General features: G+C 39.2%; 1 protein-coding gene across 1 annotated transcript; it reads right to left on the bottom strand.

Annotated features, from left to right (window-relative positions):
• Nucleotides 1-1,944: 1,944 nt before the first annotated feature.
• On the bottom strand, nt 1,945-9,478 carry LOC124875475 (CMRF35-like molecule 6). The gene is made up of 6 exons (XM_047377664.1): nt 9,341-9,478; nt 8,271-8,606; nt 5,340-5,520; nt 4,526-4,575; nt 4,340-4,447; nt 1,945-2,727 (listed from the first exon to the last, which is right to left on the bottom strand). Exons 1-5 carry the CDS (start codon nt 9,378-9,380, stop codon nt 4,395-4,397), a joined length of 660 nt encoding a protein of 219 aa, XP_047233620.1. The 5' UTR covers nt 9,381-9,478; the 3' UTR covers nt 1,945-2,727; nt 4,340-4,394.
• Nucleotides 9,479-18,548: the final 9,070 nt, after the last annotated feature.

Genomic DNA, 18,548 nt, shown 5'->3' on the forward strand with positions numbered 1-18,548 from the left:
AGTTTAGAGCCTTAAGGTACTTCCTTGGTGTGCAAATAAATGCCCCTAAGTTAGTCCTGTGTGGAGATATAGGTTGGGAACCATGTGAAGTTAGACATGTTTGTGATATGTTGAGGTTATGGAATAGGTTTATCAACATGTCAGACACAAGATTGACCAAAGATGGAAAAAATCTTTACTAATGCAAATCTCAACGAATTCTATTTTGAAATGTTAAAACAAAAATGGTCAAATTAAATTCTATATATGCCAAAGCTGAGAACCTATATTCTGATAAAAGATTATTTTAGTCCTGAGCCTTATGTTACACTAAATATAACTAGAACTCAGAGATCAGTGTGTGTTAGGTGCTGTTCCAGAGGAGGAGCGGACATGTTGTTTATGCCAGTTAAATGATATTGAAAATAAATTGCGTTTTGTATTTTACTGTCCTTTTTATTATGATTTGAGAAAGCAGCTATTTTGTAAATTGTCTAATGTTGCAGCACAGTTATTTACACTGTCAGATGAGGACAAGCTCAAGTATTTGTTTAAACATAAGGTAAGGTAAGTTTATTTATATAGCACTTTTCAGCAACGAGACTCTCAAAGCGCTGTACATACAATTATAATACAATCACAAAGAAAATAAACACAGATACAGACACAGAAAAACAAATCAAATGATAAAATCAAACAACAGAGGTAATTTAAAAAATAAAATAAAATAAAATAAAGAGAATAGAATGATGGATACGAAAATGAAAGGAAAATTGGACTGAAAACGTAACTAATAATGTTTAGATGGCCAAGTCAAAGGCCACTCTAAACAAATACGTTTTTAATCTTGATTTAAAGCAACTTAGGGTTTCGGTGCTTTTACAGTTTTCTGGGAGTTTATTCCAAATTAGTAGAGCATAAGAACTAAAAGCTGCTTCTCCAGGTTTGGTTCTGGTTCTGGTTCTGCAGAGTAGATTTGAGCCAGAAGATCTGAGAGGTCTGGGTGGTTGATACACTGACAACAAGTCTGTAATGTATTTTGGTGCTAAGCCATTCAATGATTTATAGACTAACAGAAGTATTTTAAAGTCTATTCTCTGAGCTACAGGAAGCCAGTGTAGGGACTTTAGAACCGGGCCGATGTGCTCCACTTTCTTAGTTCTAGTGAGGACGCGGGCAGCAGTGTTCTGGATCAACTGCAGCTGTCTGATCGACTTTTTAGGCAGACCTGTGAAGACACCGTTGCAGTAATCAATTCTACTAAAGATGAATGCATGAATTAGTTTTTCAAGGTCCTGCTGAGACATAAGTCCTTTAATCCTGGAGATGTTATTTAGGTGATAGAAGGCCGACCTTGTTACTACCTTTATGTACCTCTGAAGGTTCAGGTCTGAGTCCATCACTACACCCAGGTTTCGAGCCTGACTGGTGGTTTCTAGCTGTATTAACTGAAGCTGTGGGCTAACTTTTAAATGCTCTTCCTTTGGTCCAAAGATTATTACTTCAGTTTTGTTTTGATTCAGCTGAAGAAAACTTTGGCCCATCCATGCATTGATTTCTTCTAAGCATTTACCCAGCGCTTGAATGGGTTCATGGTCACCTGGTGACATCGTAACGTATAGCTGTGTGTCGTCTGCATAGTTATGATAACTTACGTTGTTGTTTATTAAAATCTGAGTTAGGGGGAGCATGTAGATATTGAATAGAAGGGGCCCTAAGATGGACCCTTGGGGAACGCCACATGATTTTTGTGCTCTCTGATGTAAAGTTACCTACTGACACAAAAAAGTCCCTGTCCTTCAAGTAGGATTTAAACCAGTTGAGTGCTGTACCAGAATGGCCGACCCAGTTTTCCAGGCACTCTAATAAAATGGAGTGATGAACAGTGTCGAATGCTGCACTAAGGTCCAATAATACCAGCACTGTGGTTCTTCCACAGTCTGCATTTATACGGATGTCATTGAACACCTTGGCAAGAGCCGTCTCTGTACTGTGGTGAGCAGGAAGCCTGACTGGAAGACTGGAAGACAATAACCATTTATTTTAAAGCTTTCATAGAACACATTAAAGAATATTATTTATATAAACCAATAATAAAAGTACTTATTTGTGACTAAAATCAGGATCTCAAAAACAATCCTCTGTGAGTTTATTCTAACAGTTAATATGGAGTTTAGTTAAATAACAGGAGCTTCAGGTTAAATGAGGATGAACAGTGGTTCGTGTGAAACAGCTATGAATGCTGAGAAGAGCACCAGCTTCTTGTTATATTTGAATAAAAGTCCTTCTTGATACAAACTGTTGACATTCACATTTAAATAACCTTGAGTGAAATTTGCCAATTGAGTTAATTAATCAACTAAACCAAATGGTTATATAGGTTAAATAAATCAGGTTATTTATCCTAAACTTTGTCTTTACCTTCTGCTCTTCAGCTCCATCACTGACATAAACTAACTTGTGTTTAATGTGACTGAACTGAATGTTAATGATCCAAAGCAGTTTTACACACTGAATTATATTTTTTAAACGCATGTGTCGTATTTAACACTGTGTCTGCTGATGTAAAGTAATAGTGGAATAAAGAGGAGGGGAATCATGTTTTCTGCAGTTCGCAGGGTTTCCATCTGTCCAAGGTTCTGAGTAGAGGGTGCTATCTGCACGATGACCACAGGGGGCGCTGCTGCCCAAGATGGTTGTATGTTTAGAAAAAAATACCGTGGAGTAATCTAGGATGTCACCTTCAACCTGGAACACAACAAGAACAGCCATTAACTCCTAAAGCTTTTTATTTATTTATTTATAATTATAACATGAAATCATAATAATTTTACCAGCATTTTCGGATTCTTTTTATTTCTCAAAAAATAAATAAAGTCAAATATCTGAATGATTGCTGATTTTTAATATAACTCCCAGATTTTTCCTTCCAAGGACCTGGTTGTAATTTAAATAAATCCCACTCTGCACAAATGTTCACAGGGTAATTGGACTCAGTAAAATGTTGAGGTTTTCAAATATAAAGAGTAACAAGACCAACAAAATGCTATTAAATTAATTAAAATTATAAAGCCACTGCCTTTATTGCCCTTAATCCTGCAGCAGGTCCTGAAATTAAACTGAAACACAATGATCGAAGAACGTCTGCCCAGATAACCTACGTTACTGGACCTGGTACCTGGACCCTATAAGCACCGCCTCACTCAGAATACAGCAGAGCAGTATACCAGGAAAACACAGGTTGGTCAGCTTTGTTATCCGGCAGGATTCATTCTCTGTGTGTCTATGCTCTGTTCTCTCAAACCCCCAGTCGGTCGTGGCAGATGGCCGCTCACACTGAGCCTGGTTCAGCTGGAGGTTTCTTCCTGTTAAAAGGGAGTTTTTCCTCTCCACTGTCGCTACATGCATGCTCAGTATGAGGGATTGCTGCAAAGTCAACACCATTGACTGTCCACTGTCTCTACATGCTCATCCAGGAGGAGTGAATGCTGCAAATCTCTGACTGGATGCAATCTGCTGGGTTTCCTTAGATAGAAAAACGTTTTATCCAATTTGAATAAATAACTGAATCTGACTGCACTGTTTAATGGTTAGGATTAATTGGAATGTATGAACCTGACTTTTGTGAAGTGCCTTGAGACGACATGTGTTGTGAATTGGCGCTACATAAATAAAACTGAATTGAATTGAATTGAAAGATGCATGAAGAAGGCAGTCTTTTTGGGACTGTGCTCCTTTTTTTTTTTTTCCACTCTCTGAGAAAATGTCTCTGATATTAGCTGAGCATAGCTTAGCATTCGGCACCTGGCATCCTGTTCAGGAAACCGTAGAATAAAATCCATCCCACGCTCACGTGCAACTGATGAGGAGCCTTTATCAATCACCCATGAGGATTTAAAGCAGTCCCAAATTCTGCTCCACACACTCAGCCTAAACTGTTTGCACACAAGGAGGCCTCCCTGCTGCTTTAAATCCCTAGGTCCAAGGAGATCAACCATCACCAGTAGCATCATCATCAAATAAGTCTGAATACACAGCTGGAGTCCAAAAACTGACAATGTGGCACACAGGAGAACTTGGAAAACACAAGAAAGTTAATGGTGGATTTAATGTGGGAAAAGCATAAATACCATAAGTAAAATTCCCTTTTTCATGTAAATATTAACTGTGCTAAACCTGCTTCACATTATTCTATTCTGAGTTTATTAAAGATTACCTGAATGGAAAACTGAATAAACGAACATTATGTACAACTTAAAAAAATTCAGATTTATTTCTATGTTCACGTGGGAAAAAACATTCACAAATTTAATGGAAAATATGTTGTTTCCTTGTCTCAGATTCCTCAGAGTTCACTTACTGTGTTCTGTGGCCAGCTGGAGAGGCTGTATTCAGCTGTGGTTCGAGTTGTCTTATCAGATGTTCTGTTTTCTCCGTCCTCTCTGATTTCCTTCTTTACTCTGTTGGTCTGCAGGAGAAAGTTGTCTTGCTTCAGTCAGATGATTTCAATGAATGAAGCCCATGTAGATGGTTTTTACTGACTCACCTTTATGACGGTAGCGTACCCTGTTTCTACTAAAGGCTCTGCAGAAAGTGCTGCATAGAAGATAAAATACTTAAATATCTCAAATAGGTTTTGTTGCAAAGACAAAATGCTGATGCTAATTGGAGGGAGGAGGTGGATGAGGGGGTTAAAAACCTGGATCAGCTCAAGTCGTCCAAAAACGTCTGTTGTAACTGTTTCATATTAGTCAGAGACTTTTACATGTCCGAAAAAGTCTTCAAAAGGACTCTTATTAAAGGAATTGTATTAAAGGCTTAAAATAAAATATTTGGGACTGAGGCCAAGGTTCACCTTCCAGCAGGACAGTGACCCTGAACATACAACTAGAACTACAATGGATCAGTTTAACTCAAAGTAAAGTGTTTGGCGAGATGTTTTTTGTTTAAAGGTGATAAAAACTTATGCCAAAAAAGACAAAAAGGGCAATATACCAACGCACTTTGTAAAGTAAAAAGAGAACAGGAGCTAAAAGAGCTAAAACAGTGACTCCCTGATAGCTCAATAGACAGAATCACAGTAATCTAACCGTGACATCTTTAAGCAGGTAATCAAATATAAATCCCCAGTGACATTATTACATTTTAAACATATTAACAAGTTTCGGCTGTGAGGGCAGTTGCAAGTTGTAGTTACAGCCAGACCCCAGCAATTAAAGTCCAGCAAACCGATGTTAACTGTGTATCTTGTAGCTCACCTTCATGCTGACTGGAGCTTCTGTGTTTGAAGAACACCAGAAAAGCTGCAGCTAATAAGATGACGGTGATGACTAGAACCACGGCGACAGAAAGCAGCATACCTGCAGGGACATTTAGAGTTCAGTAGAGTCCCATCATCTCCTGCATAGCTGCACACATGTGCATGTAGTGCACCTGGAGGTGGAGCTGATCTCTTAGACTGTTTGGTGGTTTCAGAGGAGGATGAAGAAACAGGTGAGAAGCTCAGACTCTGTGTTGATGTTGGTGTTGCTGCTGGGGAATCTGATTGGGAAAATTTGACAGGTTCAGCAGTGCAGTCAACAAAATTCTCAAACCAAACATCTGCATTCAGATGTTTGTCAAATAAGGATGTTTCAGATATTATTCAGAGAAACAATTTATGAGCTGTTTTGATGCACGAGGAGCACAATCTCTGAATGCTTTGCTGTCCAGCTTGGAATTAACATTTGGCACAATTAACTTTGGCTTGTTTTTGTGATATATATTTATTGCATTTTATCAGTTATACAGAATAAAGAAGAAAGAAAATAGAAAAGAGAATAAAACATTAAGGGCCCATAGATACATTCAGGAGTCAGTTAGCTACACATACATTGATACTAAAACAAATAAAAATAAATAAAAAAGGGAAATAGCACTTGTAATGAGCACTGGACAAAATCAAGACCTCTATAGTATTTTTATAGAACAAAAATCTCTAGTGAGAGTTGTGGAGATATTAGTTCCAAAGTACAATGCAAAGACATCATTTTTATAATGTAACCAACATGTCAGGTAGTCTAAAGAAACATAGTCGAGTACAACCTTCTGCCATTGAGTCTTGGAAGGAGTTTTTGTCGTTATCCAGTTCAGAAAGATGCATTTTCTTGCAGGGAAAGTTAATAATCTCAACACTTTGTGAGCTAATATGGGTAAATGTGGTAAGCTCCTACCCTTTATAAACAATGTTAGATACTGTCGCTGTCAAGCAAAAACCTTGTATCCCCGTTTTTAGTCATTTGTGTTTTCCTGTGAAAATCAGCTCTTCTGATCACCCTTCACCCATTCACATATTTCCAGTAAAAAGAATCAAAATGAGCATGTAAACCTGGGCCAAACAGTTTGAATTTACAATTTGAAGCAAGGTGTTTTTGTCATTTCCTGAAACATAAAATTTTTGGAGATACAAGGTTCCTGTCAGACAGCAGCGATATGAAAGCCAAGAATAGCTTTAAAAATGTGAATATGACAATGTTTTTATCTTTTCACGGACAAAGCAGACCATCCAATGCTAGAATACAACAGCTCAGTCGTATACACGTTTCTTTTAACCTATTTACATCATCTTTACTCTTCAGTTTGTAAAGCTAGCACTTTTTCAGGGCTCATTCACCTGGCATCTCTCTGTTCATCATCTTATGATGTGTTTAATTACCCTTGGAAGTCCTAACTCAGATCTGGGAACCGAGTCAAAACGATTAGCTTTGCTAATAGTTGTAGTCAGTTACCAGGATGACCAACTACTGTGATTAATACAGGTTGATTCAGAAATAGATAACCAGCACCAACTGTTGATCTTTCCTCACTTTTTAACATGGATAAAGTGAATGTGTTTCAGGCATCATCAAATATACATGTACACACAAGCCAGAAATCTGTCTCTGATCAATAAAACCAGATTTGGACCTGGTTAAAGTGGCCGGTACAACTTCAGGGAGGACACAGGTCCAGCTTGTGGACTTTTCAACCAGGCAGGTACTGAGGAAGGCAACCTCTATCATGTTGTCTTCAGACCATCCTCTCTTTAGAGACTTTCACTTGCTTCCCTCAGGTGGTCGGTATAAAGCGTCTGCAGTGAAGACCAAGATGTATAGAGTCCCTTTTATAGACAATAGCATGGTTTCATGCTATTGTCATGAAACCATAATTTTTGTTACCAATACTACTGCACTTTGCACTTTGTTGAAGCATGAATCATAAATCTTGGGCTTTTCTGCAATATTTCTTTTTGTTTTGCCGTAATACATGTGCATGTGTTGATTGATGACTGGACATGCAGCAAATCAATTTCCTGTTGCAGATGATAGAGTAAACATTCAGCACTGTGAAAACAATAATTCCAGCTGCCAAAGACGAGGGTGACAAACAGTCTATTTTGGATTTACAGTAACAGGAACTGATGCTGTGTGATGATTTCAGGGTGTTTGGGTCTTTCTTTAGGTTCAAGATATTTTTATTTCCAGTTTACGTTTTGGATCTTGTTTCTGTTTATTATTTTCCAGCCTGTGCTTTTGTTTCTTATTGTCCAGTTCTTGTTCTTCGCGGAAACATTTTGGATCACGTCACCCTCTCTTCATGTCATGTCCTTCGTTTATGCCAAACCTGTCTGCCCATGCCTGCTTTTGCTACCACTTGCTGAAGTGAGTTTTATTTATTAAATCTTTTACTCACCATCTATGCTTCCTGCCCGTCTGCATTCCGGGGTCCTCTGCTACACCGAACCGGACATACTGAACTGTTTTCTCTACATTGGAAGTCTTCTTCAGTTATGTTGTTCCTGATATTGTGGTCCATTAAATGGTTTCATATTTGTAGAGATATTCTTGTTCTTTAAGTGCTGCTGGTTGAATTATGTGGGGCTCAAAAAACGACCGTGTATGTATTAGTTGTGTACGTCACGTTGCCCACGTTAAAAAGATCAAAAAAGGGTTAGAACATTGAGTTCTGGTTGTCTGGTTCTGGATGTTCTCCTGAACCGTGCACCCATCATTTTGTTTGAACTCTGGAGTCGTGCCCATTGACCTTTCTGTTTTAAAGAAGTTAACTATGTATTTCTCTCCATTTTGTACATTTAAACAATACATTGAGTCTGAATTTAAATCAGAATCAGAACTTCTAAGGGTATTTTATTCTACTTTTTTGACTTCTGAGTATGAACTGAACACACCGTTAGTTTACAGTTTACATTTCTTTGCCATTTAGTTATTGTTTTATCTTTGATATTTGGTGTAATTGCCAGGAAATGAACTCACCATAGTTGACAACAATCTCAAAATCCATATGTCGAATCCAGGTTTGGTCCAAACCACATCTGTACCATCCAGAGTCAGACCTTTTCAGCTCCGTGATGCTCACCAAAAGAAAATACGATGCTGTACCTGTTTTATTAAATTCAATGCTGTATCTGCCTCTCTGAGCTCTGTAATCAGTCGTTTCAACAAGAATGTTTTCTCTGCTACAGTCTTTCTTGCAGAAGTACATCTTTCTCCCAGTCAAGTAAAAAGAACATGAAACTGTGATGTTTCGTCCTTCCAACTCTGTGTAGGTCTCTGCTTGAACGGGTCCAAGTCCTCCGTCCTGCAGTCCTGCTGTGAGGACAAGCAGCAAAGGGTTACTGAAATATACAGTAGAAGATACGTGGATTCATTACTATTTACATTTGGAAACAACTCTGGATTTAATTGTGGAGCACTTTTTATTCATAAAACGATAAATGCAAAGTGGTGGTGGATAAAACAATAAAACTAGCACAAAATAACCAGGAAAATAAATAAAAACTCAAAGAAAGTTTCCATTAAAAAGCACCAACTACCCTACTTGATCATTTTAGATGAATGCAGAACATGTTTATATAAATGAAATGTCATTAAAAATAACAAATGATTTTTCTCTTACAGGTGATGTTTCTGGATGGTGGCTGGCTTAAAAAGAAGAGAGTTTTGCTCTGTAAAATTAACTTTTGCTGCAGTCGTCAGATTACTGCTGCTCTGGTGATCTTTAGAAAACAAACTAAGGTGTTTCCTCGTGATCTCAAAGCTCAATTAGCTGCAGGTTTACTGATCTGCAAGTTGTAAAAAACTGTAACGGAACCAAAGTTTTTTCTAACAGCACAGAAGATGAGCACAGGAATACAGGTCCAGAAAATTGGATCTACAACTTAGCACCAGTTTTACTACAAAAGCCAGCAACATGGTGGACATGCAGCTGGAGAAAGACTGAAGAGTTTGTTTTAAGAAGATCCCGCTTGGTACTGATCAATTATCAGGAAATTTCTAATAAATATACAGCAGGAAAATAAATAAAAAATATAAACTGTACTCACCGAGGAAAAGGAGGCAGATGAACGGGTGACAGACTTTCATTTTGAGCTGTGCCAATTTCTAACGGTGCTTCTCTTCCTCCTTCACTAACCCATGAACTTCTCTGTTCTTGTAAACACTCCTCTAAACACAAGAGTTACTTTACTCATCTCCTATTTGTCACCATAGAGACAAAAACTGTTCAGTTGGTGGGACTCAGAAATGTGTTAAAATATTAATTTACATTACATATTTAATGACTAGCTGATTTCTTTCATTACACCTGCAGTTAACATGACCTTTGCCAGACGTACACAGCTATGTGAAGGAGCATCAGCTTCTTTAACTGGATCAGTTGTTCAGGTCCTGGTCCGCTCAGCCTCTTAGAACTGCCATAAGTGGAATGTAGCTGAAATAATTTGGACTGAACCATTCTGTGTGTAATTGGGATTTAACCGTTTCTGTGGCTGATGTAAAAATGTGCTGAGCTCTGGGCAGAAACTTTTTCCACAAAGACAGATCTTTAAATTTGCAGGCAATCAAAAACAATCTTACATACAAATCTAAATTTCAAATCAGAAATGAAAACAATACAAGCATGCCAACAGTTTAAAAACAATAATCTTAAATGAAACTTTTATCATACTTGTTTTTGACCAGGAAGTGAAAACTGTTACTGTGTTCCTGGAAATGAAACCATTTAGGACCTCAAACTTTAAATCCTGTTTTACTTATTTTGTTCTGTACATTCAGCTCCTTTGGGTTTGTAAATCATGAGGCTAATAAATGTTTCCAGCAGTTGTTTTACAGTGGACACACAATGTTAAATAAATTACCCATCAAACAAAAAGGCAGTTTTTACTTTTACTTGTCCTGTAAAGCATGAATGAGTTAAATACTGTCATTTTCATTAAACAACATTTCTCTTAATAACCTGAGGGGTGTCTTCAGATCATTGGCCCATTATTGTGTGTTTAAGGACAGCTGGTGTTGGAAGTTTAAAGCTCATTTTTAGGTGACTGTACCACAAAAACGTTTTTTATTCATTTAAAATAAAAGCCCACCACGTTCCTTCGTGTGTGTTCTGGCAATATGGATTTTGTTGGTACAAAGATGTATTTAGACAGAGGCGAATACAGTGGTTACAGAAACATCTTTCTATGTTTCCTTCAGCCCCGCTCCTGCTGTTCTGAAAAACCTTTAAGGTTCCAGTTCCTTCCTGCCTGACTTATATTTTGATTTAGTCGAATCCTCTCAAACCTTATATTTCCTACAATGTAATAATATATGTTGTGCACTTTCTGTGACTTTACATTCCAGACATTCATGTGTTTGACTTTTACCTAATACAATGTTATATTTAATCCTGTATGATCGAATCCTAATCTGGTTAAAACACTCTCCTCTCTTCTGTTCTTTCTAGTCACACCCTTGGCATTAATAGATTTAAGTACACTATAATATTTCCGTCCACTTTTATCCATGTCCCACCTGTCCTGCCATGTCTTCATCATTTCTTTTTCATTGTCTTAGCTTCTCCTTTTCCAAAAGGTATATTTATAACATTGATCATCCTGGTTGATCTTTTTGCTACTTTGTCTGCTCCCTCATTCCCTTTTATACCTACACGGGCAGATACCCAACAAAATATCCTATCTATGTGAAGCATTCGTATTCTATATAAACGTTGATAGATTTCTAGCATTAAATCTTCTCTGTTAGATTTCATATTTTGAATACCATAAAGGGCTGCCTCAGAATCAATGCAACATACCACTCTGTCTTACTTATTCAACCCACTGCAATCCTACATTAATCACCATCATATCTGCTGTATACACTGACACCTGATCAGGTCATCTTTTCCCAATACCTACATTTATTGTTGGTATGTGTATTCTTATTCTTACCTTATCTTTTTCATTCTTGGACCCATCTGTATAAATATCTAAATAACAGTAATATTTGTTTGTTATATATTGATTTGCCAGGTGTCATTTGCGACTCTCTGGCCACTCTTTTTTTAGTTTCATCATATTTAAATCTATCTCAGTTTTTAAAAACAACCATATGGGGATGTTATTTGTAGGAGTAAAACCATTTATTCTCTATTCTATATGCCTCTGATTTAGCCTTTATTAGCCACCTAAAACCATTACCTTTAAAATAATTATATTCCAAACACTGCATGCAGGGTTTTTATTCCCACAACCACGTAGACCAGTATGTAAGCATGAGTTTATCTCTTTTCAGATCTGAAGGTATTTCTCCCAACTCAACGTGTATGGCCTTAGTTGGTCTTATTGCCCTGGAACAAATCCTCAATGCTTTATTAAAACTCTTTGTATTTTCATTAAATGGGTTTTAGCTGCTGTTCTATATACAAAGCACCTATAATCTATTGTTGATGTCATTAGAACCGTATGAATATACATCAGTGATTGTTTATTTGCTCCCCAGTCTTTCCCCACTATTGCTCTGATCAGATTTAGGATTTTCTTGCATTTTGAGTCCACCCTTTTAGTATGTATTTTCCATGTTCCCCTTTGGTCTAACCACATTCTCTGATATTTAAAATGATCAACTGTTTCCATATTGAGGCCGTATAGTTTCAAGATCTTTTTATCTATCCCTTTCTTCTTGGTGCATTTCATATGGAAAGATTTACTTGGAGAGAGCTTAAAGCCCCAATAATACGGCTATTGTTCAAACCTTCTTATTGCTTCCTTAATTTTATTTCTTACTCTTGTGAGATTACGTCCTCTTGTCCAAATGGCCCTAACATCTGCATACAAAGCTGACCCAATCCTTCTGTTGAGATTCATAAAAATATAATTTATCATAACATTAAATAACACGGGTCTAATAAAACTTCCTTGTGGAATTCCATTAATAATTTCAAATTCCTCAGATACTTCTGATCCCACTTTAGTTCTAAACCTTCTTTCTGACAGGAAATCTAAAGCCAAGTTATAAAACCTGCCTGTAATTCCCATCATGTTCAGTTTAATTAATAGCCCTTCCCTCCATATTGAGTCATAAGCCTTTTATATATCAAAGAACACAATGCTCATTAATTCTTCCATTTTAAATGTTTTCTATATCTCTACATCTCTAATTAAGTCGTCTGACTAATATCTCCTCCATCCACTTGCACTGATGGGATGTCAGGGCAATAGGTCTATAATTACCAGCATTATTAGGATCTTTCCCAGGTGTATTGACTGGTAGTATTAATCCACTCTTCCAGCTTTTTTACCTTCTTTCCATATCTTAATAAATAATTGTAATATCTCTTGCACTATGTCAAGTAATTTCTGAAACATGACATACCTCAGCTGATCTTCTCCTGGAGCAGCATTGCTGTCCGAGTTAGACACACTGATAAACTCAGAGAAGGTATGCAATGAAGACACAAGCGAGTCAAAGTTATCTGTGGCTGCCAGGGAGAGACAGTCCATTCTCTCAGAGTAGCTGCCCTGTGTCACAGCCTTTTATTAAAGAAAGAAAAAACACTCCTGTTACAGTATCATGGGTGTGGCTACACACAGTTTCACAAATACAAGTCCTACTGAATTTAACTGGTTCTGTCCAGATACTGATACAGCACGCACGTACACATCTGGCATTCAAGGACACGGAGATTGGCTGGGGTGCGAACAGCCTGCTTCCCAAACTCCTCTGCACACACAAGTTCCTGCTCAGTCTGCAAAGCAACCACCCAAATGCAACTCTAAAACATGATGACAATTCTGTTAATAGTTCATAAAAGTACTTCAAAGATAAAGGTAAAAAGTATTCAAACCACTTCTATCAAAGTTCACCAAACTAAATAAATGAAAATGTCTTTTAATGGTAAATCATAAGGACAAATAACTTTTTTTAAACTAAGCAATGATAATTTATGTACAATCTTCCAACAATTGCTAATATTATTTAACACTATTACTTTAATTCATATTGTTTTCTGAATCCATGGTACTTTCTTCACTTTCTTTTGTATTAAATACATCGGTATTTCTATTTACATTCTTTTCTTTATAAGCTGACTTATATGGTATGCTGTACAATGCTGCATTTAGATTTAAATGTGAAACTTCAGATGCACATTCCTCGATATCCACTGAAACTGACTGCTGATATACGACATATTTCTTTAAATTGTTCCCAGTGAGCTTGTTCAAACTTCCCCTTCTTATTAAAAGGTCTTTCTTGTGAATCTATTTAAACATTTATGGACTAGATTATTGGAAAATGATCACTGCCAATACTTTACAATCCATTCACACAAGTTTGCCAGAATATTAGAAACTAGAGTAAGATTGATACAAGGTAATGTGTTAGACCATATGTCAATTCTCGTTCCATTTCCATTATTTATACATACTAGTTGTTTAACATTCATGAGTTCTTCCCCTGCTTCTCTATTATTGTCAGTATGTTTACTTCCCCAAAGACTATTATGTGCTTTGAAATCTCTGCACACTATTTCTTTTCCATTTCCATGTCTAATTATTTCCTCTAATGTACTCGTACTCGTACTCGTCGTCTTCCGCTTATCCGGGACCGGGTCATGGGGGCAGCAGACTCAGCAGAGACGCCCAGACGTCCCTCTTCCCAGACACCTCCTCCAGCTCCTCCGGGGGGAGCCCAAGGCGTTCCCAGGCCAGCCGAGAGACATAGTCCTTCCAGCATGTCCTGGGTGTCCCCTGGGCCTCCTCCCAGTGGGACGTGCCTGGAACACCTCCCGAGGAAGGCGTCCAGGAGGCATCCAGTATAGATGCCCGAGCCACCTCAACTGGCTCCTCTAGATGAGGAGGAGCAGTGGCTCTACTCCGAGCCCCTCCCGGATGGCCGAGCTCCTCACCCTATCTCTAAGGGAGTGCCCGGCCACCCTACGGAGGAAGCTCATTTCAGCCGCTTGTATCCAGGATCTCGTTCTTTCGGTCATGACACAAAGTTCATGACCATAGGTGAGGGTAGGAACGTAGACTGACCAGTAAATCGAGAGCTTCGCTTTTCGGCTCAGCTCTCTCTTCACCACAGCAGACCGGCACATTGCCCCCATTATTGTGGCAGCCGCACCGATCCGTCTGTCGATCTCCCGCTCCATTCTTCCCTCACTCGTGAACAAGACCCCGAGATACTTAAACTCCTCCACTTGAGGCAGGAACTCCCCGCCAACCTGGAAAGGACAAGCCACCCTTTTCCGATTGAGAACCATGGCCTCGGACTTGGACGAGCTGATCTTCATCCCAGCCGTTTCACACTCGGCTGCGAACCGCCCCAGCGCATGCTGTAGGTCTTGGCTAGAGGGGGCCAGCAGGACCACGTCATCTGCAAAAAGAATAGACAAAATCCACTGGTCCCCAAACCAGACCCCCTCCGGCCCTTGGCTGCGTATAGAAATCCTGTCCATAAAAGTTATGAACAGGACCGGTGACAAAGGGCAGCCCTGCCGGAGTCCAAGAGGCACCGGGAACAGGTCCTACTTAGTGCCGGCAATGCAGACCAAACTCCTGCTCCGCTCGTACATGGACCGGATGGCCCCTAATAAAGGGCCCCCAATTTCCATACTCCTGGAGCTCCCCCCACAGGGCTTGGCCCTGCCGGGTCCCGCAAGGACCCGAGTCCTGACCCCAGGCCTGGCTCCAGGGTGGGACCCCGGCTCCGCCGTACCGGGCGACATCACGTGCCTTGATATATTAGTCCTCATGAAGGATTCTTGAACCGCTCTTTGTCTGACCCCTCACCTAGAGCCTGTTTGCCATGGGAGACCCTACCAGGGGCATTTAAGCCCCAGACAACATAGCCTCTAGGATCATTTGAGCACTCAAATCCCTCCACCACATGTTAAGGTGGCGGTTCAAGGAGGAGTTCCTCTAATGTTTCAATAATACATTTCAATAATTACAGATTATACTTCTGTTACAGTTGCTACTCTTCGAAATGGTATCCCATCCCTTACAGATGTTGCACATCCTCCACCCTGGTTTTCATCTCCATCAAACCTAACAGGTTCTTATCCAAGTAAGACAAAATCAAGGTGAGGCCATAGCCACGTTTCCTGACAGATAATATCAGGATTGATTTCAGACTCTATTACATATTTTTTTGAATTCTTGTCCATTTGTGATTAAACTCCCAGCATTCCATTGTAATAAGTGAAGTACCGTTATGAGATTAATTAAAATTCTGAGACCCTCCATCATCACTGATACTCAACATAGCCTGTCTGTTCGAAACTTTTACGTCTTTAATGTCCATTAAACTCCATTGCAGCTTCTACCACCATCTTAATTCTGTCACTTTTCCTTTGTTTTTGTGAAGTTACAGTAATAACTTTACATACAAAAGCTATAAAGCCCTTCTTTTCTACCATCAAGGTGTTTTCCTCAACTATAATCTACAACTGCATGGCTGTGGTGGGGTTTCTTTTCTTTCTGACTGAGTTCTCTTTGGGTGCACCCTCTAGGGAAGGCCTACTTCATGTCTTGTACTATCAGTCAGGTTTTCTTGGTGCTCTTTGGGTCTGTTTATTTTACTTCCATAGGTGCTGACATTTCCTACAGCGTCTTCAAATGACACCTTGTTCATAATCTTGTCTTTCTGCACCTCTTTAGCTTGCTTCTGTACCACACATCCAGCATATGCAGCACTATGCTAACCTCCAATTCAATTCAATTCAGTTTATGTAAATAGCGCCAATTCGGAACACATGTCGTCTCAAGGCACTTCCCAAAGGGTTTGAAATGGTCCAGGGTTGTTGGGGAGGTTAGATTAAAACTACTGAGTTTTAGAGTTTGGACATTTTAGAATGGGCTATGTGTAGGGGTGCTAAGTAAAATAATAAACTGATAAAGTTTGTCCATCTAGAGCCCACTGGTGGCCATTGTTATACTAAAAACCACAAGGACTGGGGGTACCTCTCTCTGTCAGACTGATAATAGCCATTGGAATAGAGAAGGGGTCACACAGGTAGCAGAAATGGAGGGTGTGTTTGCACCTCAACCATAACTGAGGCGGTTTAAGCTAAACCTGACTCCCCCTTACTCCGTCCAACAGGGAGGTAGGAAGGCAGAGGTAAAAATAATTGGAGAGTGTTGTGTTCTTTTGCATTTTGTGAAAGGTGGGTAACATTAAAATGGACTAAGTCAATTCAATCGAATCATCCAGATTCCAAGTCAGTTTCAATTAATCCTAACTGCCGAACAGTGCAGTCCGATTCTGTTATGTATTCAAATTGGATAAAATGTTTTCTATCTAAGGAAACCCAGCAGATTGCATTCAGTCAGTGACTTACAGCATTCCCTCCTCCCAGATGAGCATGTAGAGACAGTGGATAGTCACTGGTGTTGGCTTTGCAGCAATCCCTCATACTGAGCATGCATGTAGCGACAGCAGAGAGGAAAAACTCCCTTTTAACAGGAAGAAACCTCCAGCAGAACCAGGCTCAGTGTGAGCGGCCATCTGCCACGACCGACTGGGGGTTTGAGAGAACAGAGCAGAGACACAACGAGAACAAAGAAGCACTGATCCAGGAGTACTTTCTATGGGAAGGAAAAGTAAATGTTAATGGATGTAGCTCCTGTAGTGGTTTCATCTAGAAAGAAAAAACAGATAAACTCTGAGCCAGTTTTCAAGTCTAGTGTATGAGAGCGAGTACATAGAGTTAGTCACAGTACAAACTCAGTCAGTAGCCATGTCTAGGAGAGAGACAGGGTGAAACACTGAAAGACAGGGCTATGTGGATCATCGGTAGAAGGTGAGCATTAGGTTGTTGGCAGCAGAAGCTTGGACGATGTCCCCCTCCAGAAAGGTGTCATAGTAGATACAAAGTCAGGCCAGGTGTAGCTTCTAGGAAAAGAAAAGAGAGAGAACATAAAGTTAAAAACTGAAATAACAGCAAATAATGCAAAATTGGAGAGTAGTGCAAGAATGTAGCAAAGAGGGTGAAAGTGGTCATTTTGTCCTCCAGCAGCCTAAGCCTATAGCAGCATAACTACAGAGATAGTTCAGGATAACCTAAGCCACTCTAACTATAAGCTTTATCAAAAAGGAAAGTTTTAAGCCTAGCCTTAAAAGTAGACAGGATGTCTGCCTCACGGACTAAAACTGGGAGCTGGTTCCACAGGAGAGGAGCCTGATAACTAAAGGATCTGCCTCCCATTCTACTTCTAGAGACTCTAGGAACCACCAGTAAACCTGCAGTCTGAGAACGAAGTGCTCTGTTAGGAACATATGGAACCATCAGATCTCTGATGTATGATGGAGCTAGATCAGTAAGGGCTTTATATGTGAGGAGGAGAATTTTAAATTCTATTCTGGATTTAACAGGGAGCCAATGAAGGGAAGCTAAAATAGGAGAAATATGATCCCTCTTTTTAATTTTTATCAGAACTCTTGCTGCAGCATTTTGAATCAGCTGAAGGCTTTTAACTGCTCTTTGTGGACATCCTGATAGTAAAGAATTACAATAGTCCAGCCTTGAAGTAACAAATTCATGGACTAGTTTTTCAGCGTCACTCCTGGACAGGATATTTCTAATTTTGGCAATGTTCCGGAGTTGAAAGAAGGAAATCCTAGAAACCTGTTTAATATGGGATTTAAATGACATGTCCTGGTAAAAAACAAAACACCAAGGTTTTTTACTTTATTACTGGAGGTCAATTTAATAACATCCAGGTTAAGTGATTGACTAAGCAGTTTCTTTTTTAAAGACTCCGGTCCAAAGACGACAACTTCTGTCTTGTCTGAATTTAGAAGCAGAAAACACAGTCCACATTTACAACATTTTAACCCGGCATCCTTGTTACATTTGCCATAATCATGTTTTCCTTCATGTTTCAAACACCTTTGTCTCCATTTGCATTGCTGTGCTGCACGTCCCATTCTTTGGCACCTAAAGTAGCAAAGTGTCTGTGGAATATGCTCCTTGGCTTTGTTGTTTATCCATCCTATTTTTTTTACTTCAGAAGGCATTATCTTTTCAAAAACAAGCAGCACAGACAAATTGTCTGTTCTAACACAATTTTTATTCATTTGGAGTCTTTTGGCATCTATTATTTTACCACCTTTTATTTCGCTCTTCATATCCTCCATGGACATTTCCAAAGGAACATTTGGGATCACACCTGGCTGCCATTCCTGGTATATGTACTTTAATCTTTCCACCACCAAGGTTGCTCATTTTCAAAATAATTTCCTGCTGCTTTTTACTTACTGCTGAGA

Source organism: Girardinichthys multiradiatus, chromosome 1 (genome assembly GCF_021462225.1).
Source record: "Girardinichthys multiradiatus isolate DD_20200921_A chromosome 1, DD_fGirMul_XY1, whole genome shotgun sequence".
NCBI lineage: Eukaryota > Metazoa > Chordata > Actinopteri > Cyprinodontiformes > Goodeidae > Girardinichthys > Girardinichthys multiradiatus.

Coding starts and splice junctions, on each gene's coding strand:
- LOC124875475 (XM_047377664.1), bottom strand. CDS start 9,380: ATGAAAGTCTGTCACCCGTTCATCTGCCTCCTTTTCCTCG. Junction 5,521..8,270: donor TGAGATTGTTGTCAACTATG/GTGAGTTCATTT, acceptor TTTCCCAATCAG/ATTCCCCAGCAGCAACACCA. Junction 4,576..5,339: donor AACTCTAAATGTCCCTGCAG/GTATGCTGCTTT, acceptor TCTTCTATGCAG/CACTTTCTGCAGAGCCTTTA.